Raw genomic sequence first — 25864 nt, 5'->3', positions numbered from 1 at the left:
ATGGGGGCTCAGTAGTTGTGGCTCGTGGGCTCTAAAGTGCAGGCTCAGTAGTTGTGGCGCACTGGCCTGGTTGCTTCACGGCATGTGGGATCTTCCCGGACCAGGACTCGAACCCGTGTCCCCTGCATTGGCAGGCAGATTCTTAACCACTGCACCACCAGGGACGTCCCAACAAACACTGTTTTAAACCTTGGAGTTAAAGCACTGAACACAGGTAAGGTTCCAGTTTTCCTGGAATTTACTAAATGTAGTAAAAGTCCCAGTGTCCTATAAGAAAGAGACATGTGAGGACATAATGGCCCTGGGGCCTGCTATTAAAGCATTCAGGCCCACTCCTGAACTGAAGCTATCGGTTGAGAATATGAATCAACTGTTCTCCATTTCTGTCGGGTTGGTGGTATCTCGGGGCTACGGCGACCTCCAGCGGCCACCCACCGCCCTGCTGCCTGCTCTGGCTCCCCGTGGGAGAGAGGAAGGGAGGAGCGAAGAGCTAGATCGTCGGGAGAGTCCTATTCCCCACACCCTTTACAGACCAGAAGGTCGCAGCTAGCTCGTGGCAGTCTCAGTCCTATTTCTCAGGTGAGAGGTCTTCTCAAAACTGAAGGCACCGTTCATTCAGGTCACGGAGAGCAGGGTCGGTTCGCGGATGAAAAGTGAAGGTTGGAGGAACACGTCAAGGTGCGGAAGAAGGGAAACCCTCCCCCACCCCGCGCCAGTCGAAGACCCAGACGGAGCCTCAGGCCCAGCCCTCCCTCCTCTCTTAGCGTTCGGGGTCTTTCTCTCCCTTCCAGCTTTGGGACGGATGACCGCGGCGAAACCAAAACGGAAAATGAATAAACTAAGGAGCCACCGGAGATCTACTTGAGAAGTAACCCGGGGGCGGGGTGGTCACCGGAAGTGACTGTAAGGCCTCTGTCCCTACAAGGCCCCGCCTTCAATTGCGCTACCAGTAGGCGACAGACCGCCCCCACTTCCGGCCCCTGGCGCCTTAGCTAGCGGCCCCCCTTTTACTGTTCTCCCATTGGCTACCGCAGGGACGCGCTGTGATTTCCCATTGGTCGCGTCTCCTCTCCCGCGCCGCGCCTCCTCCCTCCAGGTACAGTCTCGTCTTCCGGCACCCGATAGGCTAAAGGCTGGGAGGGCGTCTGCCCAATTTGACCAATGAGCGGCGTAAAGAGTGAGGGCGGCGGCTGCGTGGTGGGGGGCAGGGCGGGACTTGGTGTGGCTATTGGCCAGGGTGGGCACAGGCCAGAGATAGGATTGGCTGGGGAGAGGGGCACCGTGGTGGGGTCGAAGCTGCGCGGCCTCCGCAGCTGCGGGAGACGGAAGTAGTGAGAGCGCGGCCTCGGAGGGTCGGGCGGACGCCACCTGGGTGAGTCACCGTGCCCCGTGCACTGCCAGTTTGGGAGCCACAACGACCGCGTCTTGCCCGGCCCCGCCCCGGCCCCACCGGCTTTCGTGAGCCCCGCCTTCTGTCATTCGGGGCTCCGCCTCCGAGTCTTTAGGCTCCGCCCCTAGAACCTGGGTACCTGGGCTCCCCTGTCAGCCTGACCCGCCCCCCCCCCCCCCCCCCGGGGCCAGATCACCTAGGTCCGGGAACCCTGGGCCTCCCAGGACTGTCCTCGTCTCTCCCTCTCTCCGTTTCCCTGAGGCTGCTTGCCAGTGGGCGGTGAGGCAGCACCTCTGGCTTGCAGTCTGCTGGCTCCCCCATGGGGAGGGTGGGCTGTGATTACGGAGGCAGGTAGGGCCACAGATGGAGACTTTTATCCCCACAGCCTTCTGCGGGGCACTGCTGGACTGCCCCTGAGCTCGGATAGCAGGCATAAAGAAAAATGTCAGTGAAACCTGGGCCTGGTTCCCTAAGTGGTTCCCTAAGTGGGCCAAGGAGGCCCATCCTGACATTTCTGTTGCTTGGGCCCATTTGACAGGTACTGACTCTGAGGCCTGCACTGGCCTGATTCTGTCCCCGTTGTGTGGCCTCCTCCCACTAACCTGCACCCCACTTGGTGTCAAGTACACTCAGCAAGGCATGTCCAGCCCTGCTGCCGTCTGATCATAGGTTGTGGTCCCCTCCCTCTTGTCCTCTGCTCTGGACTCTGCCCCCAGCAAACAGGTCAGGTGGGTGCTACTCCCAGACTCAGAGGCTGGCAGAGCGCTCTTGTGGATTCACGTTCCCACCAGGGCCAGAAGGGAGCCCTGGTTGGGCAGCCTCTCTCTCTTCAGAGTTGGCAGTTCTTTTGCTCTCCCGCAAAGAACAGGGTTTGGAGTGTTTTACTTCTCTTTCTGGGACTGGGAATCAGGACTCTTGAGTCCTGGTCCAGAACTTGATGGCTGCCTTCATGCCCTGCAGAGTCGCTTGTTGCCTTCTCCTCACGTAGCTCCCATTGCCTCTGTCTAGCATGGTGACTTGTGGAGAGGCTGGATGCTCTGCGAGGAAGGCAAATAAGAGTTGTGGGGAAGTTCAGGAGTAGATGTGTGGCATTTGTTGATTCTATGGTGATGTTAATGTTGCTCTTTATGCTTATGTTTCTCGGGCTCTACAGTGAGAAGCAGGTAGCCAGGACCCTCACCACGGTAGAATGGTGAGTACGCTTTCCTCAGACCACTGTGTTTTCTGTAATCCTTGTGTCTTTCTCCATGAAGCTGCCCGCCTCTCCTGGACCTTGAGCTCCAGGCTACTCTGTTCAGCAACTAAGCAGGTTCATCTGCCCTGGAGATAAATTAGGGCTTCCTTAGGCTGCAAAACATCAGCCAATATACAGCACGGGGACGGGAAGCCTCTAGACATCTTTTTCTGTATGTGCTATGCCATGCTTTCCCCACACTACCACTGGCTCCCTTAGCTCTTCATAATGGCCCTTCTCTTGCCTCTCCTGGTCCCTGGGTGAAGCTCTCTGTTCTGGTCTGAAAAGCAAGGGCTCCTTTATATCAAGATCCTTGTACTTCCTACTGGGTCCCTTGAATATTGTGGGTGCTGTATCAGGAGCGACTCCACTAAAACTGTGGGGCTTCTCTACCTCCAAGGTCCTGCTGTCTGTTAAGCTACTGTAGGCAACAGCTGACTGAATATATAGCAGGAGAGCACCCTCAAGGTGCCCAGAATATCACTGGGGGCGGTGTGTGTGTGTATGTGTGTGTGTGTGTGTGTGTGTGTGTGTATGTGTGTGTGTGTGTGTGTGTGTGTGTGTGTTATAATGATCCCATAAAATTTCCACTAACTGTAACTGCCCTTCTTTCACCCCAAGTTCAGGGAACCCCTTAAGCCCTGAGAGCTGGGAGGAAGCAGTGAGATGAGAAGGGAGTGGGGAGCTACAAGCCTGGGTCCAGACCAGGTCCTTGCTCTGGCTGTATCTCTTTATTTCTTTCACATGTCCCCTGTGCTTAGGGACAGGTCAAGGCATTCAGTTGGTGAGAGGACTCGCTCTTTTCCTCCACAGACACATGGGTGTGTGGGGTGTGCAGTATTGTTCTGGTCTCTTCTCAGAAAGCCTGCTGGTCCTGACCCCCACCAACTGATAGCCCCTTTCCTTTTTCTCTTCTGTGATGCAATGAAAAGTCAGCCTGGTCTAATTTTGAATTCTAGCACCACCACTTAAGTACTTCAGGTGAATTGCATACTTTCTCTGTAAGCCTGAAGTCTAATTTCTTTGGGAGTTGAATGGTTTTAGTGAGATAATGTTTGAAACATGTCCGGCTCATAGTAGGCGCTTAATAAAATGTCAGGTTTTTCTCCTATTCCTCCCTCCCCCCCCCAAGACCAAAACCGAAACAAAAGCCCTGGTTTCTGAAAGTTACCAGGGACAGGGAGTGTGGGGTTCCAAACGGTTCCTTCTGTGACTCTTGGTGACATTTTGAGCCTCTTATCACTGCCCCTTATTCTCTGGCCCTCTACCCAACTCCCTCCCTCCTCCATGAGTTTTGTTTTTGCATAGCTTCTGTGGTCCATAGTTCCAGCACTTCTCTTTCCAAGCCTAAGAAATTCTTTCTCCAGGAAGGACTTTCTTACCCAGAAGACACAGGATGTGAAACAAGGGGAGAGGAGGAGCTGAAGAAGTAGGGCTGGGCAGGGACCTTGGAATAAAAAACCCAGAGAATTTCCCTCTCAGGAGTGTGTAATGACCAAACTGGCACTAGACCAGTGTCCATTCTAAGGGGCAAAAAGGGAGTGGGATTAGTGAGGTCAGGGGATTGGAGGACACTGATGGACTGGGGAATGGTGAGTGGTGGTTTTGGAGGGAAAGGAGGGAGCCTAGAAACTGGAAAGGGCCTCGGGTGGAGGGAGGTGAGCCTCATCCTGGGAATCCGAGCAGGCACTGGGGGGACTCAAAGAGGAGGGGAGGGCGTGGGGACAGACGTCTGAAACAGTGGTGTGGGGTGGCTCACGTGGGAAGATGGGAAATGAAAAGATGTAGGCGGTCCTGCCGCCCCCTCCCACGCCGTGGGGGGGGCGGGGCAGTCCCGCAGCCCAGACTCCTGGGAGCCCCTAGGAGCCCGCCGAGGACGCGCTCCCACGCCGCGGAGGGGTGGTGGGGAGGGAGGAGTAGGGGGCTGTGGGCGGGGCCCGGGGACCCGCCCCGCCCCCGCCTTCCCGGCGCGGCAAGGTCGGGGAGCTCCCCTCGCCTGGGCGGAGCTGGGCTCGCTCCATTGTGGAGAGGAGGGGAGAGGCGCGCGCCGAGCACCGCCGCCCGCGCTCGCCTCCTGGCCGCAGCGGCTGCACCTGGCCGGCCCCGCAGCCGGGATGCGGCGGACGCCCGAGACTGGCGGGCAGCGCAGCGGCTCCGGGGACATGTGCGCTGGCCCAGACCGCCCGCGACCATGAGCCTGACCGCCCGCGTCTCCTGCTCCATGCTCAGCTGCTTCGTAAGTGCCGGCCCCGCCTGCGGCGGGCCGGGGACCCCGACGCTGGCTGCACCCGCCGCCCTTCCCAGGGCCAGCCCTTGAGATCCCGAATTTCAGCCCATCCCCCTTACCAAGGGCCCTGGCAGGGGAAGGGACATAATCCCTTTTCTTTCTTGGACTTGCTTTAATCTTCGGGTGCCGGGGATTGTGGAAGGCCGGGGATTGGAATTCTGTGACCCATCATTTTAGCCCTGAAGCCGCTGCCCTTGACTGCAGATCTTCAGGCCCCGCCCTGCAGGGGTACATCCCTTTACCTCCGCCTCTCCATCTTGGGCCCACCCGCTGCATCCTTGCTTGGGGATGTGGGATGTGGCTAGTAGGCCGTCTGGGATGTTAGGGGGCTGGTCGGGGAGCACAGGATGTCTGAGCTGTTTCCCTGGCTCCAGTCCCCTCCCCCTTCCACCACTCCATCCCTCACCTGACACGCCTGTCTTTTCTCCTTGACTGTCCCCCAGCCAGCCTCTCTTCTCCATCTTCCCTGCCTCTCTGCCTCTGCAGGCCTCCGTACCTCTGCATCATTCCCAGGCCACCCCCCCTCCCCCTCTGGTTTAATGCTCCTTCCCAGCTTCCCCCATCTGTCCTCTCAGATATCCCTATCTATCCCCTTCCCCCCCCCCCAATATCTGCCAGACCTCCTCTCTCTCTCTCCCCTGGCTGTCCTGGGTCCCCTGGTTCTTCCCGGGCACGTGGATCCCCTCTTCTCCCCTCCCTCCCTGGTGGCTGGGAAGGAGTTACTTCTGCTTGCTGTGGGTATTCCTCAGGAGTTCCCCTCAGATCAGCAGTCAGGCAGGTTGCTTGGCAGGTGGCAGGAGCTTGTTAGCAGTGCGGGCCTAACTGGAAGAGAAGCTCAGCTCCAAAGCACATCCTCTTTTTGAAAGCATCCGTGAAGGCCCTCTAGAGGCTTGGGACTGAATCCCATAACCCACTCCTCTTTGTCTCCTTCACCCACCAGATTGAAGCCTCAGTGGGGTGGCCTCAGGGGCCTGGGTCCCCTCCTGTCTCTGTGACCAACTGCACACCTGGTTCCTGTTTCTCAGGGCAGCACTTTCCATTCCCACTTCTGTCTTACCCTTACATTCGCCTTTCTTTTCCTTCATTTTCTCTCCTTCATTTGGGAAATTTGGCTCTACAGGAGATTCCCTCTTTGAGGAGCGCAGATTCCCAGTTACTCTGTGGACCTTACTCTTCTCTTAGGCTTGAGAGGATTGAGTTCCCCCTCCACTTCACCCCTCCCACCAAACCAGGTCTCTCTTCCATTCTCTGGTGACCAGAACCTTTATAAGTGTGTATGGGGTGTATGTGGGTTTATTGAGGGGAGGGGAGCAGAATGAGGCCTAATGGGCCAGGCGGAGCCTGGTGACTTAGGGCTGAGGCCTTCCCCACAGGGTGAGGAGGGGCCCCCCAGCCTGGAGTACATCCAAGCCAAGGATCTGTTCCCCCCCAAGGAACTAGTGAAAGAGGAGGAGAATCTGCAGGTAAGGAAGAGTTGGGGGCCCAGGGTGGGTAGAGCTCCCTGCCTGGTTAAAAAACACCCTCCCTTCCCTCCCGCACCCCAAATATCTCCAAGGGGATCTAGTGTGGGAGCTCCGGCTTCCTGCTCCTTGGTCTCTGGAGGGAGGGGAGCCTGTCTGTATGTGCATTATGGAGACTTTGGCCCCAGGGAAGGAAAGGCAGCTTTCCTGTATAGCTGTTGTCTGGTGCTGTTACCATGGAGAGAACTTTTGTCCTGCCTTGGCCCAGCTTTTCCAGAGGAGATCCTACAGATCAGGGGTTGGAGAGGGGATGGAGAGGTGACTGACTTCTGGACTGAGGGCCCCTCTGCCCCTCGGCAGGTGCCCTTCACAGTGCTGCAGGGTGAGGGAGTGGAGTTCCTGGGCCGCGCAGCTGATGCCCTCATTGCCATCTCCAACTACCGGCTGCATATCAAGTTCAAGGATTCTGTTATCAACGTGAGTTTCTGTCTTGTTCTCCCACACCCAAGCCAGAATCCCTGTGAAATTCAAGGTGGGATTGCTCCAATGCTCTACTTGATCATGTTTCCAAAGAGTTGGGGTTCCCTTCTTTTTCTTATTGTCCTTCCTCTAACGGCAGGTCTATCTTTCTGTCTCTCTCACTTAATTTTCCCTTCCCCTCTCTGTCTTTCCCTCACTCTGTTGCTAGGGGCACAGTGGCTTTGTTGGAAGAGTGCCACTTACCAACTGTGTGACCTTGGTCAATCACCCAGCTGAGGTGCAATTTCCTCCTTAATAATATGGTGTGAAAACACCTGCCTTGTGGTTTCTTGTGATTATTAATTGGGGTCACATATGTAGAGGACCCAGCACCGTTACCAGGCACCTAGGAGGCCCACAGTAAATGTTGGTTTCCTTCCTTCTATTGATACATCAGCATCTGGGTGGGGGCGGGGATGAGCAGTGATGTGGAGTGGGGGGATGTGAGCGCCAGTCTGCATTTCCTCTCCAGGTCCCCCTCCGGATGATTGACAGCGTGGAGAGCCGTGATATGTTCCAGTTGCACATCGCCTGCAAGGACTCCAAAGTGGTGAGGTGAGAACGACGGAGCCTCGCTCAGGTCCTCTGGCCCCAGTCTTGTCCAGACCTCTCTGCTGCAGGGTTTCTCTGGAGCAAGAAAGGAAAAATACTGCCTCCCTTTCCCCATTTGGAAGAAACAGTGAAAACCTTGTCTGGGTTGGGGGGTCAATTTTCTGATCCACAGTGTCTTGACCTAAAGAAATGGGGATAATGCTCACGGAGTTTTCATAAGGATTAAATGAGAAGATGCATCTGAGAGCACATAGGGTGATGTCTGGTGCAGAGCACTCACATTGTTGTTGGTTCATTTATTTATTCATTTAACATGTATTTATCGAGCACTCTACTCTATGCCAGACTGTTCTAAGCACTGGGGATACAGCGGGGAACAAACACACAATTTTCTGCCCTCATGGAGCTTATATTCCAGTGGGGAGATAGGAGTGGTAAATAGTAAGTAAAATATGTTAAATCATGGTAATGTAAAGTTAAAAAATAAAGCAGGGAAAGGGGATACGGAGTGCTATGGGGGTGAAGGTTGTAGGTTTAAACAAAGTGACCAGAGAAGCCTGCACTGAAAAGGTGACATTTGAGTCAAGACTTGAAGAAAGTGACCATGTGGGTATTTGGGGGAAGAGTGTGGCAGACAGGGGACAGTGCATGCAAAGGCCCTGAGGTGGGTATGAGCCTGGCACAATGGAAGAATGGCAAAGAGGCTAGTGTGGCTGGAGTGGAGGGCAAGTGGGTCAGGATAGTGGGATACAAGATCTGAGAGGTAAGAGGGGTGTCAGGCTGTCATAATGACTGGTTTTTACTTTGAGGGAAGTGAGAAAACCACTGGAGGGTTTTGAGCAAAGGAATGACGTGGTCTGTTATAGAATCACTCTGGCTGCTGTATTGAGAAAAGATGGAAGAAGGTTGGGGACAAAAGCTAGGGCAGAAACTGGAGACTAATTAAGAAGCTATTACTGTTACCCAGGTGAGAAATCATGGTGGCTGGTCCAGGTTGGTAGCAATCAAAATGGTGAGAAGTGGTCAGATATTTGAAGGTAGAGATGATAGGATTTGCTGACAGACTGGATATGAGAGAAAGAGGAATCACTCGAAGGATTATTAAAAGGATGCCCAGACTAATAAGAACCTACTGTATAGCACAGGGAACTCTACTCAATATTCTGTAATGACCTATATGGGAATAGAATCTAAAAAAGAAGTGGATATATGTATATGTATAACTGATTCACTTTTCTGTACACCTGAAACTAACACAATGTTGTAAATCAACTATATGCCAATAAAAATTAATTAAAAAAAAAAAAAGACTCCCAGTTTAGAGCCTGCCATGTACTCGGGTCTGTAGGCATTAAGAACAGGAATCCGCATTGCCCTTCCCTTCAAGGAGATTAAAGTCTAGTTGCTAAAGGAAGACTTAGCCTGTGGCAATATGCTCTGGGAAAACTTACTGTTTAATACTCCCAGCATACTAAGAATAACAGAGGAAGGGGTCTGTGGGATGGGTTAGGCTCGGAAGGCCTCCAGGAAGAGGTGGGACTGCAACTTTCTTCAGAGTATCAGTAGGACATGGCTAGGCTGAGAGGAAACATTATTAAGCAGAAGTGAAAAACCAAGGAGACAGGAATGACATGGGTAGGACTTCCTCCCTGAAACAGAAGGTTTGTGCTGGAGAGTCATGGGAGAAGACACAAGGGGTAGCAGACATTCAGGGCCAGATTTGATGGCATTCAGATTTGATACAAGAAATGGTCGGGCCCCGCTAGAGGGCATCCTTACGTCTCAAGGACGAGAGTTCTTGGGAAGAGAATTGTCACAGCAAGGCAATGTCCCTTGGGTGTTGCCCAGTCTCCCCGGTCCTCCCCAGGGTCCCCATGCCTTACCTCCTGCTTTGCAGTCTCCCCTCCCCACAGCCTTTTTGTGGCTGGGTCTTTGACCCTTATGGCCCCAGAGTTCACTCACCTCTTGCCTCACTTCGTGGCTTCTTGCCTGGCAGGTGCCACTTCTCCACTTTCAAGCAGTGCCAAGAGTGGCTCTCGCGGCTAAGTCGGGCCACGGCGAGACCCGCGAAGCCTGAGGACCTGTTTGCCTTTGCCTACCATGCCTGGTGCCTGGGGCTGACTGAGGAGGACCAGCACACCCACCTGTGTCAGCCAGGTGAGGCCAGGCTGCTCTAGTTAGGAGACTTCTTTTTGTCTCTTGCTTCTCACCCCTCCTCCGCCCTGGACCCTGTGCCCTTGGATGCTGACAGGCACGGGGGCTGTGTTGCAGGAGAGCACATACGATGTCGGCAGGAGGCCGAGCTTGCGAGGATGGGCTTTGACCTGCAGAACGTCTGGAGAGTCTCGCATATCAACAGCAACTACAAGTGAGAGGGTCTTGGGTGGGGAACCAGAACACCTGTCCAGACCCAGACTTCCTCCCCGTGTGGATAAAGCACGGTGGGCACAGCTCCTGGCTCTGTGAGGGGAGGAGGGCTCCTGGTCCCTCTGCCCACAGGGCCATCCCTGGGGATCTTGTGATCACAGGTCTTTAATCAAGCTCCATGACCCCATCTGGTCTCTTCTCAGATTGTGCCCCAGTTACCCCCAGAAGCTGCTGGTTCCCGTGTGGATCACAGATAAAGAGCTGCAGAATGTGGCTTCCTTCCGCTCCTGGAAGCGGGTCCCTGTGGTTGTGTATAGGTGAGGCGGTGGGGGCCGGGGAAGTGGGGGGATGCTTTTCGTGCAGTGAGGAGAGTCAGAAGTGGAGGTCTGCGGCAGTGTGGTTGACTGGGAATTGACACTCTTCCGGGAAGTGGCTATGAAATAATTTTAAAAGAAAAACTGCTTCAGTTTTCTTTCTCCTGAGGATGAGGCTTTTGGGGAGTTTACACATTTTTCTTTCTTCCTTTCTTCCTTCCTCCCTCCCTCCCTTCCTTTCTCTCTCTCTCTCTTTTTTCTTTCTTTCTTTTTAGGACCTGCGTGTGTGTGTGTGTGTGTGTGTGTGTGTGTGTGTGTGTGTGTGTGTGAAACATTGCTTTAGAACAGGGGTTGGCAAACCATGGCCTGTGAACCAAATCCGGCGTGTGTGTGTGTGTGTGTGTGTGTGTGTGAAACATTGCTTTAGAACAGGGGTTGGCAAACCATGGCCTGTGAACCAAATCCGGCCTGTATCCTGTTCTGTGTATAGCCTGTGAGCTGTGAATGGTTTTTACATTTTTTAAAAAAATTATTTATTTTTGGCTGCATTGGGTCTTCGTTGCTGCGCACAGGCTTTCTCTAGTTGTGGCGAGCGGGGGCTACTCTTTGTTGCGGTGCACGGGCTTCTCATTGTCGTGGCTTCTCTTGTTGCAGAGCACGGGCTCTAGGTGCGCGGGCTTCAGTAGTTGTGGCTCGTGGGCTCTAGAGCGCAGGCTCAGTAGTTGTGGCGCACGGGCTTAGTTGCTCTGTGGCATGTGGGATCTTCCCAGACCAGGGCTCGAACCTGTGTCCCCTGCATTGACAGGCGGATTCTTAACCACTGCGCCACCAGGGAAGTCCCGGTTTTTACATTTTTAAAAGGTTATTTAAAAAAAGAAAACACAGAGAGAAGAATGTGCGACAGAGATTGGCTGTGACTCCCAAAGATGAAAATTTATTGCCTGGTTCTTTACAAAAAAACATTTGTGAGGCAGGTAGTAGCCATGAGGTTTGGAGTTGTTCATGCTCTGGGCCCAGGCTTGTTCTCCTGCTGGGTGTCTGTACCTGGAGCAGGTGCTGTGCAGATTTGATGAGTCAAGGTCACCTTGGGAATACACAGCGCATTTGAGAAATATGTGTGACAGTGCTTTGTAAACTGTAAAGCCGTCTTGAGATGTTAAGGGCTTTTGGTTGCTGTTATCATAGCCTGGATGATCTGGTGGCCCCTGTTCACTCTGGAGGTCTTGGTCTGGCCCCCTGGGGTCTCAGCAGTGGGCCTCTGGGGGCTGTGAAGGCCAAGGGCCTGATGGTTTCTTCTGTTTTGTCAGACACCTACGCAACGGGGCTGCCATCGCCCGCTGCAGCCAGCCCGAGATCAGCTGGTGGGGCTGGCGCAATGCCGATGATGAGTACTTAGTCACGTCCATTGCTAAAGCCTGTGCCCTGGACCCAGGGACAAGGACCACTGGGGGCTCTGTCAGCACCGGGAATAGTGATGCCGGCGAGGCATGTGATGCTGACTTCGGTAAGGTGTGGGTGGTGTCGGCCCCCTGGGGACTAGGCTCCCACCTTGGCCTCCTGGGCTCCAAGTGAGAGGGTGGGATGAAGACGACAACACACAAGGTGTCTGGGTCCCTGTCTTTCGGTGGGGACGAAAAGGTGATGGCGTGTGAGGGGTCTCATCAAAGGGAGTGCCCCAGGGTGGGGTGCGCCTGGGCAGATGGCCGACCCAGGGTCCTCTCCCTGCTGTGTGTGTGTTTAGATTCCTCCCTGACTGCATGCTCCGGAGTGGAGAGCACAGCTGCCCCCCAGAAGCTGCTGATTCTGGACGCCCGATCCTACACGGCGGCGGTGGCCAACCGGGCCAAGGGTGGAGGTTGTGAATGTGAAGGTATTGCTGTTACCTCAGTGACTGCAGCCAGCCTGTGCTCTGGTGGCTTTGGGGACAGCTTGTGTGGTGGAAAGAGCCAAACAAACCTGGCCTGGGATCAGGACTCTGCCACTCAATGGCTAGGACTATGCTTAAATTGCTTAATCTGTCTGAGTTTGACTTTCTCATCTGTAAAGTGGGGCTGAAACATGCCTTGCAAAGTTGTTGGGCGATAGAGAGGTTACATATATAAAGTTACTGGCACAGGGCAGCTACTGTTTGTTGAGGATTTACTATATGTCGTCATTACTAGTAGTCCTCGAGCATCGTTGTCATTGAGGTTATCGTCATCACTATTAGCTTACGGCACTTGAGCACCCGGAGGGAAAAGGGTATTGAGATCTCCCGAGTGTATCGAGTCCCCGTCCTGGAGTGCTCTGCCCTGCAGGGAAGCTTTGCCCACTGGGCTGCTCTCGTCCTGGATGCCTGTTTCCAGAACACGCTCTTACGCTCCACTCTCCTCTTATGTGTGCAGAGTACTACCCCAACTGTGAGGTCGTGTTCATGGGAATGGCCAACATCCATGCCATCCGGAACAGCTTCCAGTACCTCCGCGCTGTGTGTAGCCAGATGCCCGATCCCAGCAAGTAGGTGTTCCCTGTTCTGATTCCATCCACCCTCCAGTTTCATCCCTTACCCAGTACTTCTCGTGCTTGGAAGGTCTGGTGGGGAGTTGGGGAGTGTGAGACACAGGAAACCCGAGGGCCTAGGTGCAATGGGCTAGTTCCAAGAACACTTCTTCCACTTCTCAGCCAACGCTTTGGAACGGCCACAGGACACTGGGTTCCTTTTGTTTTGATGAGTTGTCCTCAAGGACGCAGAGAACTGGGGAGAGAAAGTGGCTTCTAGATGTGCGTGTGATGCTTCCAAATTCCTCTGTTGATCCAAAGACTGTCTTGTCCACCCCAGGTCCCATTTTCCCTACCTTCTTGCTAGACACCTCTTGGCAGAAAGGCCATGGGCTGGGCCTCTTAGCTTCAGCTCTCACTGGGGACTGTGTTAAGGTGTGGCTGGCCGTGGGTGGCGGAGAGACTGTTGTAGCCTTGGCGCCCTTAGTGACAGATGTGACCTCTGCTCTCTTGTAGCTGGTTGTCGGCTCTGGAGAGCACCAAATGGCTGCAGCACCTGTCGGTGATGCTGAAGGCAGCTGTGCTCGTGGCTAATACAGTAGACCGGGAGGGCCGGCCTGTGCTGGTGCACTGCTCAGATGGCTGGGACCGGACGCCGCAGATCGTAGCCCTGGCCAAAATACTACTGGACCCGTATTACAGGACGTTGGAGGTATTCGGAGGGGTTGGGTGGGAAAGAGCAGAGGGAAAGGGGGCGTTTGGGGAAGGTACTAGGCCCTCTGGATCCGTTTGGGGGATCTTTCCATAGAGGACACTGGTGGCTTTAAGTCCTCTTCTAGGTTTGGGCATGTTCTTCTCTGAAGCTGCCAGCCCCCTGCTTCGGGCATCCCTGGAAGGAGCACAGTAGCCTTCCCAGAGAGACCCTATACTTGAACCTCCTCTTTGTTGCAGGGTTTCCAAGTGTTAGTAGAATCTGACTGGCTGGATTTTGGGCACAAGTTTGGAGACCGCTGCGGCCACCAGGAGAACGCAGAGGACCAGAACGAGCAGTGCCCTGTGTTCCTCCAGTGGCTCGATTCTGTTCACCAGTTGCTCAAGCAGTTTCCCTGCCTGTTTGAGTTTAATGAAGCGTTCCTGGTAAGTCCGTGAGCCTGGTAAGTCCGTGAGCCTGAGGCCAGGGTGGGGGCCGGCAGCCCAGGCCCGGTGCAAGCTGTCTTGGCCGTCTAGGTAAAGCTGGTGCAGCACACGTACTCCTGTCTCTACGGCACGTTCCTGGCCAACAACCCCTGTGAGCGAGAGAAGCGCAACATCTACAAGCGAACCTGCTCCGTGTGGGCCCTTCTGCGAGCTGGCAATAAGAACTTCCACAACTTCCTCTACACATCAGGCTCAGAAATGGTAAGTCCGCACCCTTATCCCGTAGGTGCGTCTTGGAGACCTACAGGGAGAAAAGGCCGAGTCAGCGGGAAGGACTCGGGCCCAGAGGCTTAGGAAGGAAGGGGGCCCTGAAACATCTCACAGAACCCACGTACGGGGCTGCTTCCCTAGGTCCTGCACCCCGTGTGTCACGTCCGGGCGCTGCACCTCTGGACAGCTGTTTACTTGCCAGCGTCATCTCCATGCACACTCGGGGAGGAGAGCATGGACCTCTACCTTTCCCCGGTGGCTCAGAGCCAGGAGTTCTCTGGCCGCTCTCTGGACAGGTAAGAAGAGCCCTTTTTGCTCTCTCCTCTCTCCCCTAGGGAGGCAGCAACTGCTTTGTGTCTTGCCTAAATGCTGTTCTTTTCCTTTTATGAGATATTTTAAAGCAACCTCTTGAGCCAGTTGAAGGCCAAACTTGGCCCAAGACTCGTAGTTAGCTTGGAGGGCACTCTGTATGTTCCCAAGGTCCGTCCTTAAGATAAGAGTGGTTACCTTTTTTCCAAGCTGCTATTACCCTTTGTGATAGACCCAGGGGAGAGGAGAACAGAACAGAAAGGACTATTTCAGGAAGACTTGTGGGAATGGTCTTGATCGATGTTCACTGGCGTGGGAACCTTGCTATCTTAGTAATAACCTTTGCTATGTCCAGCATTAGCTTCCAGAGAAATGGGTTCCCAGAAAGAGAACAGCCTTCACATTACTCCCTCAGAATTTAAAGGGAGACATAAAAGTTAAAGTTATATTCTGGCTGAATATTTGGGGGGAAGTAGAATGGAGATTGGTTAAGTTATAAGAGTAATATCTGTTCTTTGTTTTTAAAAAGAGCCAAGCAGTATAACAGTAGAAAATGGCAGTTCTGCCTCCCTGTTCCCTGTCCCCACAGGTGTCTACAGCTGGCGCTTTGGTGCGTGCACTTCCAGATGTTGATCTCTACACTGATACAGCCACTCTCACAATCTCGTGTAGAAACATTTTTTAAATCCAAAACCAATCATATTTTGTGTACCGTTCTGCAAATTGTTTTCCCCACTGTGTGTCAGGATGTCACCCATGACAGCACACATAAAGCTGCTGTATTGTTTTTAGCGGCTGCATAGTAGTCCAAAATTAGAGTGCATCAAAATTTATAAAACCAGTTTTCGATTGGTCATTTAGGTTTATCCCATTTTTTAATCATTATAAGGGGTGTTTTAGTTAACATCCTTATATGTATATCTTAAAAAATTTTTTTTGTAAAATACATACAATATTTACCATCAAAACCATTTTTTAAAAAAAATTTTCTTGATTTTTGGCTGTGTTGGGTCTTCATTGCTGCATGCGGGCTTTCTCTAGTTGCGGCGAGCGGGGGCTACTCTTCGTTGCGGTGTGAGGGCTTCTCATTGCGGTGGCTTCTCTTGTTGTGGAGCACGGGGCTCTAGGTGTGCAGGCTTCAGTAGTTGTGGCGCATGGGCTCAGTAGTTGTTTCGCATGGGCTTAGTTGCTCTGCAGCATGTGGGATCTTCCTGGACCAGGGATCGAACCCGTGTCCCCTGCATTGGCAGGTGAATTCTTAACCACTGCGCCACCAGGGAAGTCCCCTAAACCATTTTTAAGTATACAGTTCAGTAGTGTTACCGTATATGTATACCTTTGCTTTTGTGCTGGCGTTTCTGCCAGATAAATTCTTAGAAATGAAAATGCCTGGTTCGAAGCATATGTGCATTTCTAACTTTGATCTTTGTTTACTGGTGGAAGGTTTTTAAAATTAAAATATAACTTACATAATTGGTTGAATATTATAAAGGAAAACAAAAACCCCCAACCCCCAAGTTACTAGTTTTAGGGTCTTTGGAGCTGTGTCCGTTGTCAGGGGCCTATGGATAGGCTTCAGGAATTCTGTGATTTTTCTCTTTCCACAAACTATGCAGAATTTGAGTATAGGTTCATAAGTTTGCTTTTCTAGGGAGAGGGGCCATAACTTTTTATCAGATTCTTAATAAGTTCTGTGACCCATTTAACAACCATGGCCTTAAATCAATACCTAAGTTTTCAAACCAATAAATGTCTCTTAAATACCTACAAGTTGCCTAGTACTGTACTGGGTTTTATGGGCTGTACCAAAGACATAGAAGATATTGATCCTATAAGATACCTTTAAAAAGCTGTAAGATCAGGCATAGGACAATTAGAGAACAATTCTAAGTTAGCATCTAAGCGAATAAGAATGTGTCTTGTTCAAAGCTACTAGAGAAATGAGAAGTAAGAAAGGGGTCATAGGGTGACTGTTTACTCAGAGACGTTTTCGTGGAAGACCAGGCAGGAACCATGGCTTTTTACTGTCCCTAGTGCCTGGCTCAGGGCCTGGCACATAATAGGTGATTTAGTAAATGCTTAAATGAACAAACAAATGAATGGAATAATGGGAGTTATGAGCTTGGTAACAAGGTTAGTGGAGAGGGGTCCAAAAGAATTAGAAGCATGAGAGAGTTTCTAATTTTTTAAAAAAGAAGAACCACCTCTCTGGAGCTGGCAGGGTTTGGGAAGAGGTATTTTGAGGAATAGAAAGAAATAAACAGGATAGTTCATTGAGGGCTTTTATACTGAGGAGTTAATTTTGTTTTTTATAAATTTATTTTATTTATTTATTTTTGGCTTCATTGGGTCTTTGTTGCTGTGTGTGGGCTTTCTCTAGTTGTGGTGAGTGGGGGCTATTCTTTGTTGTGGTGCGTGGGCTTCTCATTGCGGTGGCTTCTCTTGTTGAGGAGCACAGGCTCTAGGCACGTGAGTTTCAGTAGTTGTGGCGTACGGGCTCAGTAGTTGTGGCTCGTGGGCTCTAGAGCGCAGGCTCAGTAGTTGTGGCATACGGGCTTAGTTGCTCCGTGGCATGTGCGATCTTCCCGGACCAGGGCTCGAAGCTGTGTCCCGTGCATTAGCAGGCAGATTCTTAACCACTGCGCCACCAGAGAAGCCCCTGAGTAGTTTATTTTGATTCAGTTGTCAATAGTAAGTCATTGTGACCTGGTAACAATGGGATTTTTCAAGAATTAATCAGTGAGCAATGTAGTTGGAGGCACAGAGACCAGCCAGCACTGTTGTAATTCAGATATGAAAGGAAGAGTCCTTGGAAAAGAGAAAGGATTAAATTCAGACGTTGTTGAGAAGTCATTAGCACTCTGTGGAGTTGCCTGAACATTGAAGGGTGGAAGTGAAGAGTAAAGAGGTCAGTCAAAGACAGGTCCCAGGGCTTCCCCGGTGGCACAGTGGTTGAGAGTCCGCCTGCCGATGCAGGGGACACGGGTTCGTGCCCTGGTCCGGGAAGATCCCACGTGCCGCATAGCGGCTGGGCCCGTGGGCCATGGCTGCTGAGCCTGCGCGTCCGGAGGCTGTGCTCCGCAACGGGAGAGGCCACAACAGTGAGAGGCCCGCGTACCGCAAAAAAAAAAAAAAGGTCCCAAGTCTCTGAGCTTAGAAACCAGGAGGAGGATATTAGTACCACCTATAGACACTGAAAAGTTGAGAAGATGCGTCAGTTCAGGGAGAAGGAGGAGATACCGGCAGGTTGGGACTGAAATATTTTGACAGCACACAGGAGGTATGCTGCAGGCAGTTCGAGATAGGGTTGGATTTAGAGGAGTAGTTGTATAAGGGTTTTAAAGGAAATGGTTTCTCTAACAGCTGACCTGACTCACCTTCGGTTCTACCTTTCCCTAGATCAGAAACGTCCTGCTCTCTTTCCTCTTCTTCCATTAAAGTGCAACAACCCATTCTTCTCTCCCCAGCTCAGATCCTCCTCTGTCTGTGTAGCCTTCCCTGACCACATTAGCTGGATGAGCTCTCTCGTGGTTCCAAACTCCTCAGGCATGATTGTCTCTACCAGCATTATTAATTAGACCTTCGGTCCACACAGGCGTCAGCTGTGGGCGACTGCAGGCTGTTGCTATTGGTGAATCTGGATAAAGAGTACACTGGATTTCTTCACACTCTTCTCTCTACTTATTTTGTATGTTTGAAAGTTTCCATAGTAAAAAGTAAAACAAAAAAAAAAAAGAAAAAGAAAAAAATTAACAAGTTGCCAAGCTGTGAGATTCAAGCTCTTGCTGTGGGACTCCAGAGACTGTAATTGTAACTGTTGTCATTGCCTTCCTGGAATTTGTTACCACACAAACACACATTGATCACGAAAGTAAAATCAAACACAAGAATACTTTTAAAGAAGTATTAATAAGTTTCAAAAACCAAACACTTAAAAAAAATCAGCTAGCTCTGTTGTAACTGCACCTTTGAGGGATTTTTCAGTGTGGGCTGGGCTGACTGAGGCGTCTGAAAATAGGAGTCCAGCGAAGTCTCCACTGTTTCCTGGCAAATTTCCCTCAAGTTTTGTTGCTCCAAGGACTTTAGAACTTTAAAAATTAGGGCGGTCATTCTTGCAAATGTCTGTTACCCCTTTGGTGTGCCAGAATGCCTCTAGAACTTTGCGTGCTGTACACGAGGGGAAGTTTCCGTGCTGACTTGGGACTCATAGGAGCACGCGGCCACTAAGTGGTTGTAAAAAGCTGTGCTGGTTACTCCTGTGATGGAGGGATAATTTATAATAAGGAAAGCTGTAAAAATGAGGAGTCGTGAGTGTAGCCTTTATGTATTTATTTATTTATTTTGGCCGCACCCTGCGGCATGTGGGTGGGATCTTAGTTCCCCAACCAGAGATCGAACTTGGGCCCCCTGCAGTGGAAGCGCGGAGTCTTAACCACTGGGCCGCTGGGGAAGTCCTGTGAGTGTAGTCTTAATTAGTTTGCGGTTGGTTGCCTATATTTTGAATCCTCGTAGCATCTCTGCAAGGTAATTTACTGTCATTTTATGGAGGAGAGAAACCAAGTGTCTGAGAGGTTAAAAAGCTTACTTGTAGTCACATAGCTAATCAGCGTCAGAGCCAGCATCGTCAAGCTCCAGAACCCACCTTCTTTCTGTCTTGCCATGTGTGATAGAGGCGGTTGGACATTAGGTGTGAGGCCGAGATGTAGTCCTGGCCTGAAGGGTAGATTGGGAAGGCATCAGCGTAGAAGGCAGTTGAAGCCACAGGAGTGGTTGAGATTGCCAGGGAGACTGTGTGGGGTGAGACTGATGAAAGCTGAGGACAGAGCCTGGGTTCCGGAGTTCATGTCCTCCACTCTTTGCAGAGTAGACTCTTTGCAGTGCACATTGGTCATCTGTAATCTTAAATGTTGTTATTTCTTGTGAACTCTGGCTTTGATTGCTTTGATGACCCAATTCCTGTATATGGAGGTAGCTCAGCTCCTGACCTGGAAGTGGTGTGTTGTCATTCCAGATTACCTAAAACGAGATCTGTGGATGATCTTCTTTCTGCCTGTGACACAAGCAGCCCCCTGACGCGCACGTCCAGTGACCCCAACCTGAATAACCGCTGTCAGGAGGCCAGAGCAGGCCTGGAGCCCTGGCATGGCAATCCTGAGGGATCAGAGGCAACCTTCGTGGAATCTGGGCTAGGAGGTCTTCAGCAGACTGTAGGAGAAACGGCTCTTCCTCCGTCTCTGCCCAGCAGCCAGAAAGACTACTTGAGCAGTAAACCTTTCAAGAGTCACAGAAGCTCTTCTCCAAGTTACAGGCTGCTTAATGCTGCAGTGCCCCAGGAAACGAAGAGCAGCACCTCTGATCCTGAGTTCAAAGTCCTAGAAGAGACTAAGGCACCAGCTCCAGACCCTCCTGCCCAGGATGAGCTGGGTAGGACTTTAGATGGCACAGAGGAGCCACCTGAACATTGTCCTGAAAAAGCAGCTGTCCGAGAACTCTATAAAGTTGTTTCCAACAAGCGTGATGGAACTTGTGATTTTCCTGAGTCTTCCCAGGACTCCCTCACAGGTGCCCCCGAGCAGGCCCAGCTAGACTCTGTGCTAGGTGTGCCCTCCAGAGGTGCTGCAACTCACGGTCTGGGCACCCTTTGCAACCCACTGAGTGCTACCTGCCAAATTCCTCCAGACCCAAGCACCGACTTTCTAAACCAAGACCCCCCAGGGTCTGTGGCAAGTGTCTCCCACCAGGAACAGCCCGGTTCTGTGCCAGATCTGATTCAGGGGGAAGAAGACATGGGCAAAAGAGGGAATAATAGGAATGGGCAGTTATTGGAAAACCCTCGCTTTGGAAAGGTGCCATTGGAACTGGCCCGAAAGCCAATTTCTCAGAGCCAGATCAGTGAGTTCTCTTTCTTAGGGTCCAACTGGGACAGCTTCCAAGGGATGGTGACTTCATTCCCGAGCGGGGAGACCACCCCTCGGCGGCTGCTTTCCTACGGCTGTTGTAGCAAGAGGTCGAGCAGTAAGCAGATGCGGGCAACAGGGTCTTGCTTCGGGGGACAGTGGGCTCAGAGAGAAGGGGTGAGGTCACCGGTCTGTTCTACTCATTCCAATGGACACTGTACTGGTCCAGGAGGAAAAAACAACCAGATGTGGTTGTCTGGTCACCCAAAGCAGGTCTCCAGCACGAAGCCTGTTCCCCTAAGCTGCCCTTCTCCAGTGCCTCCTCTCTACCTGGATGACGATGGACTCCCCTTTCCCACGGATGTGATCCAGCATAGATTACGGCAGATTGAAGCGGGGTACAAGCAAGAGGTGGAACAGCTACGTCGACAGGTGCGTGAGCTTCAGATGAGGCTGGATATCCGCCACTGCTGCGCCCCTCCAGCAGAGCCCCCCATGGACTACGAGGATGATTTTGTAAGTACTCGCCTACTGCCACGCAGCCACTCATTCTGTCCTTCCGTCCAGCCTTTCACCCATTCCATATCCATTCATTGGGTACTTGCTGTGTGCCAGAGTTAGGGGGTTGGGCTGTAGGATGAAAGACGTAGTCCCTGCTCGCAAGGAGCTCACAGTCTATTGGGAGAGACAAGTAGACAGTTAGAATGCTGTTCTTAAGTGTTGAGGGAAGCATCAGGTGTTGGGGGCCTGGGTGGAGTCAAATTTCGGGGAAGTCTCTCCTGAGAAGCTAATGCTTGAGCCGAGTGCTGAAGAATGTGTCGCTTTTAGCCATGTAGAGAGTGAAAAAGAAATACCATTTGCAGAAGCATGGAGGCAATAGGTACTCCAGCGGTATGGCTTGAATAAAGGGGTGTGTGTGTGTTCGCACACGCGTGTGTGCATGCGCGCACACTTGTGCTGGGACTGTGAGGGAGGGAGTTGGTAGTGTGGCGGGAGGTGACCTTGGGAAGTGGAAAGGGATTAGAAAGGTCAGCCTGAGTGCCTGTGTTGTGTGGATTCTACCCTCAAGGCAATAAAAGTTTTGGCTAGTGAGTCACATGATCAGATTTGCATTTAAGAGTACTACCCTAGAGGGACTTCGAATGGCACGGCCAAAAAAAAAACAATTGAGTACTAAAAAGAGTGCTACTACCCTAGCAACAGCGTGTCAAGCAGATGAAACCCAGATGGGGAGGCTGGTTAGGATGTTTTGGAATAAGCCAGGTGAGAGGTGATGAGGACTATCTAGGCTTCACTGGGTCAGGAGGCCTTGGGTTCTGGCACAGCAGCCCTCGGGGAGCTTCTAGAAGCCAGCTCTAGGACATTCCCCCTTGCCTGCTGCCCACTCCTCTGCTGGTGGGATGGTCAGGGCTAACAACTTCTTACTATTCAGGGTGATGGTTTAGAACAGGAGTCAGCAAATTTGTTTGGTAAAGAGCCAGACAGTAAATACTTCAGGCTTTGTGAGACATATAGTCTCTTTTGCAGCTACTAGGCTCTTCTGTCTTACACAGAAGCAGCCATAATGACCATGTGTAAATGAATTGAGCGTGGCTGTCTTCCAACTTGACTTACAAAAACAGGCAGTGGGCCAAATTGGCCTGTGGGCTGTAGTTTGCGATTTAGAATGTAACAGGAGAAATATTCTTTCCATACTGTGATGGAGCATATTGGTTAAGAGCATGGGTCTGGGGGCTTCCCAGGTGGCGCAGTGGTTGAGAGTCCATCTGCCGATGCAGGGGACACGGGTTCGTGCCCTGCTCCGGGACGATCCCACATGCCACGGAGCGGCTGGGCCCGTGGGCCATGGTTGCTGAGCCTGCGCGTCCGGAGACTGTGCTCCGCAACGCGAGAGGCCACAACAGTGAGAGGCCCGCGTACCGCAAAAAAAAAAAAAAAAAAAAAAAAAAAGAGCATGGGTCTGAAGCCAGACGCTAGGTCCAAATCCCACGTTTACTACCTATTAGCTCTTAACTCTCTCTATGGCTTCGTTTCCTTATTTGTAAAATGAGGATAATAATAGCATACATCATAAGATTGTTGTGAGGAGTTAAATAAGGTCACGCATGTGATGCACTTAGAAACAGTGCCTGATGCATAGTAAACAATGAATGTTAGCGCTGATGAAGATGATGGTGGTGATGCCTTTGCTTTTCCTTTAGACGTGTTTGAAGGAGTCAGATGGCAGTGATACAGAAGATTTTGGTTCTGATCACAGTGAAGACTGCCTTTCAGAAGCAAGCTGGGAACCTGTTGATAAGAAAGAGACTGAGGTATGTCCAGGCAAATATGTGGCAGGTCCTTTTGCAAGCCAGTGAGTTCTCATACTTCTCAGAGATGACTGACCTGTTCTTCCCCAGCCAAGTCTCTCTGTAGGGCAGTAGTAGCTGCCTAGGCCTTGTCATTTTCTTCTGGGATGCTTTCCTTGTTGCAGTGTTGCTTTTCCACTCTGTTGACAAGGACCTGGGATTTTTCCTTTTGCCTTCTGTTAGGTGACTCGCTGGGTTCCAGACCATATGGCATCACATTGCTATAATTGTGACTGTGAATTCTGGTTGGCCAAACGCAGACACCATTGCAGGTAAGATGTTGCCTATGATTCAGTATGGCTCGTAAAGCCTACTGAGGGACATAGTTATGAACTAAACTGAATTAACCTGAAAATGGAGATATCTTAATAGGAACTATTTTTGTTTTCTCCCAACTTTTTCTTTACTCATGTAAGGCCTTTCAGAGTATCATTCGTTCCCAGTATATCGGCATTTCTGATGAACTCTCCCCTCTTTGTGCTTTGGCAGAAATTGTGGGAATGTATTTTGTGCTGGCTGCTGCCACCTGAAGTTGCCCATTCCTGATCAACAACTCTATGATCCAGTTCTCGTCTGTAACTCATGTTACGAACATATCCAAGTATCTCGGGCCAGGGAACTCATGAGCCAACATCTGAAGAAACCCATTGCTACAGCTTCCAGTTGAATGCCAGAGGAGAAGACCTGTCCAGTTTTAGCAGGTTTGAAGGGAGGATCTGCTTCAGGTGTAGTTTTGAAGGTTCCTTGGTGTGGCTCATGAAATCACAGAGCTCAAAGATACAGTCTTGAGAAATCCTCCTTGGTACCATGAGACTGGAGCAGAGGAATTCCAATTTGGCAGGAGGTCCTCTACTGGTGAGACCCTTACCTTGGGGTAATGGTCCTGATCCAGACCCAGAGTCTGGAAGCTTAACGTTGAGTTGGTGGCTCCAGTTTCTTTCTCCTGGGGTCACAAGATGATGATTTCATAGATACTGCCTGGTGATGTGTGCCCCAAACAGCAATAGAAAGGCATATGTATAACCAAACTCCAAATGATAACCAGATCCATCTCTCCTCCACCTTGAAAAAGGCAGATTATAGTATATAAGATAGGAATTCCTATCCTATTTGAAATGAACTATACCCTGTACCTCTGTGCTCTGTGTCTGTGCATGAAGGCTCAGTCCTTAGAGGCACTCCCTCTAGTTGCATTAGCTCTGTCTTTCTGTGGAGTTTGGTTTAAAGACTGGTTCAGCAAGTGGAGGTTTTGCTGTATTTTTCACTTGGCTCATCAGCCAGCATCAGTGAATATTCAGTTTAGGGGGACAGTTTTAGGGAGTGAGACCTTTTTGGGAGCAGAGGAAAACTCTGCTGACGTTCAGTCCTGGCAGAAATCAGTTACTTTGAGCTGTGAAGGCAGGAGTCTTTGTTACTCAGTGGCAGCTCTCGAGGTATGCACTGTGAAGAATGAGAAGGGAAAAGCAGAAATTATCCTTGTGAAATATTTGCTGATTGTGCCCTACCCTTTGCGCCTGACTCTTCCTAGTTGTCCTGGTGCTAACACAGGAGCTACACCCTGATCCTCTCCTGGCATGAAAATAAAACACTGTTTATTTTGGTTGTTGTTCCATTGCCCTCTTCCCACATGTCCTCCTTCCCTTGGCTGCTGCCTCCTCTGGGTCACACTGCTTCTTATCCTGAACACTTGACACCTTGAGGGTAGAATCTAGTGTTTGGTTTTTACCTCCTAGAATACGCTGTTTGGTATGTGAGGGTTTCAGTACAAATGCTGCTGTCTATTTCTGTGCACTTAACAATGGAACCCAAACAGAAGAGAATAAAGCCTCGATACCAAAATTGGGAGAGAAAATGCGTCCATTTGGACCAAAGGGTTTTTTTTTGTTTTTGTTTTTCCATCTTAAATATGTACCAGTGGCACTTAACCAAAAGATACAGTGATATAGCCATGTACTGTGGTTGGGACAGATACAGTCTCCTTGACCTATAATGAAACCACTAGGATTTCCTTATATATTTTACTTAATTCGTTGGTGTATGGAAGGTAAATTACCCTTAGGCTTACCCTGTTTTAAAATTATGGTAGCCGTCTAACTACTACTTGTTCATGCTTCTTCCTAGAAAAAAAATTTTCATTCGAAAATAACTAGGATCTGCATTTAGAACAAGAACTGTTATTTGTCCTGACCTTTTCTTCAGCCCTACTGAGAAGCATCTGTGCTTTTATACTTGCCATGGATGTAACCTAAAAAGTTTTGGCGTAACTAGGTCAGTCTAGCGGAACTTTTTTTCGTTTAAATGGAGTTGAATAATGGAGATTTTGTGTCCGGGAAATTCCTGAGATCATTGAAAAAATAACAAACTATTCCTTGTCTTGATAATAAAATTCTTCTAAGCATTTTCTCAGTCATTAAAATTTACTGCCAGTTGTGAGTGGCTTTTTAATTAACTTGACTTTCACTGCACTTCGATTGGCAACGTTTGAGGAGACTGTATCTGTCTACTTTGTGTGGCTGTTTTGAGGGGCTGTCCCATCAGTGAACATACTGCATGGCCTTGGAGAGAGACTCTGGGCTCTCAGCTCAGATGTATTCATCAAATACTCCTTTCAGAGCTCTTGTGGGTGTAAGTGACATGATGTGGCCAAAAATCCAAACTGTGCAGTTGCGTTGTGACAAACATGCAATGTGCTGTAAAAACTCGATACAATTTAAATAAAATCTCTATATTAGTGCTGCTTTGTTGGGTCTTTTTCTTCATTTTCAGTTTCTAAGAAAACTTAATACTCATTTTTTCTTTGACCATGAGAAAGGACTGAAACATTATACCCCTTCCTCCCAACCATTTCCATTTTTTAAATGGCCCTCTTTTTATCAGCACAAGCTTAGTTATTGATCAGATAGGGGAGTTACGCTTATGGATCCTACAGGGTTCTATCCCATCTCATGTGAGGTTTATTTCTCTTTAATATCTAAAATTTCACCAGCTGGTTGATCAGGCACACGGGATTGTACCTGTCTCCCTGCTTCCTGCTTCCCTCCTCACAGGCTCCTTCCGTTTTCTTTCCACTTTGGGTAAACGGTCTTGGGAAAAATATTGGCTGAAAAGAGTATATTTCATAACATGTAAAATGCTACTCTCTAAAAGGTGAATTTGTGTATTCAGGATACCTTACCACCATCACCATTTTTATTTGGAGAGACAAGCAATTCAACTGTTAGGACTAAGGTTATAGAGTTGTGCCCTTTTCTGTCGAGAAACGTCCGATTTTGTACTGCCCCACTGCTCACTTGCTTAATTCT

General features: G+C 50.5%; 1 protein-coding gene across 10 annotated transcripts; it reads left to right on the top strand.

The window, feature by feature from the left end:
- Positions 1 to 137: 137 nt before the first annotated feature.
- Positions 138 to 25296, top strand: MTMR4 (myotubularin related protein 4). 10 transcript variants are annotated; one of them, XM_067716030.1, is made up of 21 exons: positions 138 to 214; positions 620 to 678; positions 792 to 1096; positions 2544 to 2582; positions 6285 to 6374; positions 6732 to 6848; positions 7363 to 7445; positions 9439 to 9599; positions 9714 to 9810; positions 10013 to 10126; positions 11431 to 11627; positions 11865 to 11993; positions 12508 to 12619; positions 13118 to 13313; positions 13553 to 13738; positions 13829 to 13999; positions 14150 to 14304; positions 19329 to 20730; positions 22416 to 22526; positions 22746 to 22834; positions 23052 to 25296. In XM_067716030.1, exons 4-21 carry the CDS (start codon positions 2580 to 2582, stop codon positions 23227 to 23229), a joined length of 3591 nt encoding a protein of 1196 aa, XP_067572131.1. In that variant the 5' UTR covers positions 138 to 214; positions 620 to 678; positions 792 to 1096; positions 2544 to 2579; the 3' UTR covers positions 23230 to 25296. The 10 variants fall into 10 exon arrangements, with proteins under 10 accessions (XP_067572131.1, XP_067572125.1, XP_067572127.1 ...); XM_067716024.1 differs by having other exon boundaries at positions 2544 to 4860; XM_067716026.1 differs by having other exon boundaries at positions 208 to 678; positions 2544 to 4860.
- The last annotated feature ends 568 nt before the right edge of the window (positions 25297 to 25864 follow it).

Source organism: Pseudorca crassidens, chromosome 19 (genome assembly GCF_039906515.1).
Source record: "Pseudorca crassidens isolate mPseCra1 chromosome 19, mPseCra1.hap1, whole genome shotgun sequence".
Classification (NCBI taxonomy): domain Eukaryota; kingdom Metazoa; phylum Chordata; class Mammalia; order Artiodactyla; family Delphinidae; genus Pseudorca; species Pseudorca crassidens.
This window is presented reverse-complemented; position numbering and strand designations above follow the sequence as displayed.

Excerpts from the sequence above, each read along its gene's own strand:
- MTMR4 (XM_067716024.1), top strand. The coding sequence starts at position 4,399 with ATGAAAAGATGTAGGCGGTCCTGCCGCCCCCTCCCACGCCGTGGGGGG. Across the intron at positions 7,446-9,438 it reads AAGGACTCCAAAGTGGTGAG|GTGCCACTTCTCCACTTTCA; the intron begins GTGAGAACGACG and ends CTTGCCTGGCAG. Across the intron at positions 22,835-23,051 it reads AAACGCAGACACCATTGCAG|AAATTGTGGGAATGTATTTT; the intron begins GTAAGATGTTGC and ends GTGCTTTGGCAG.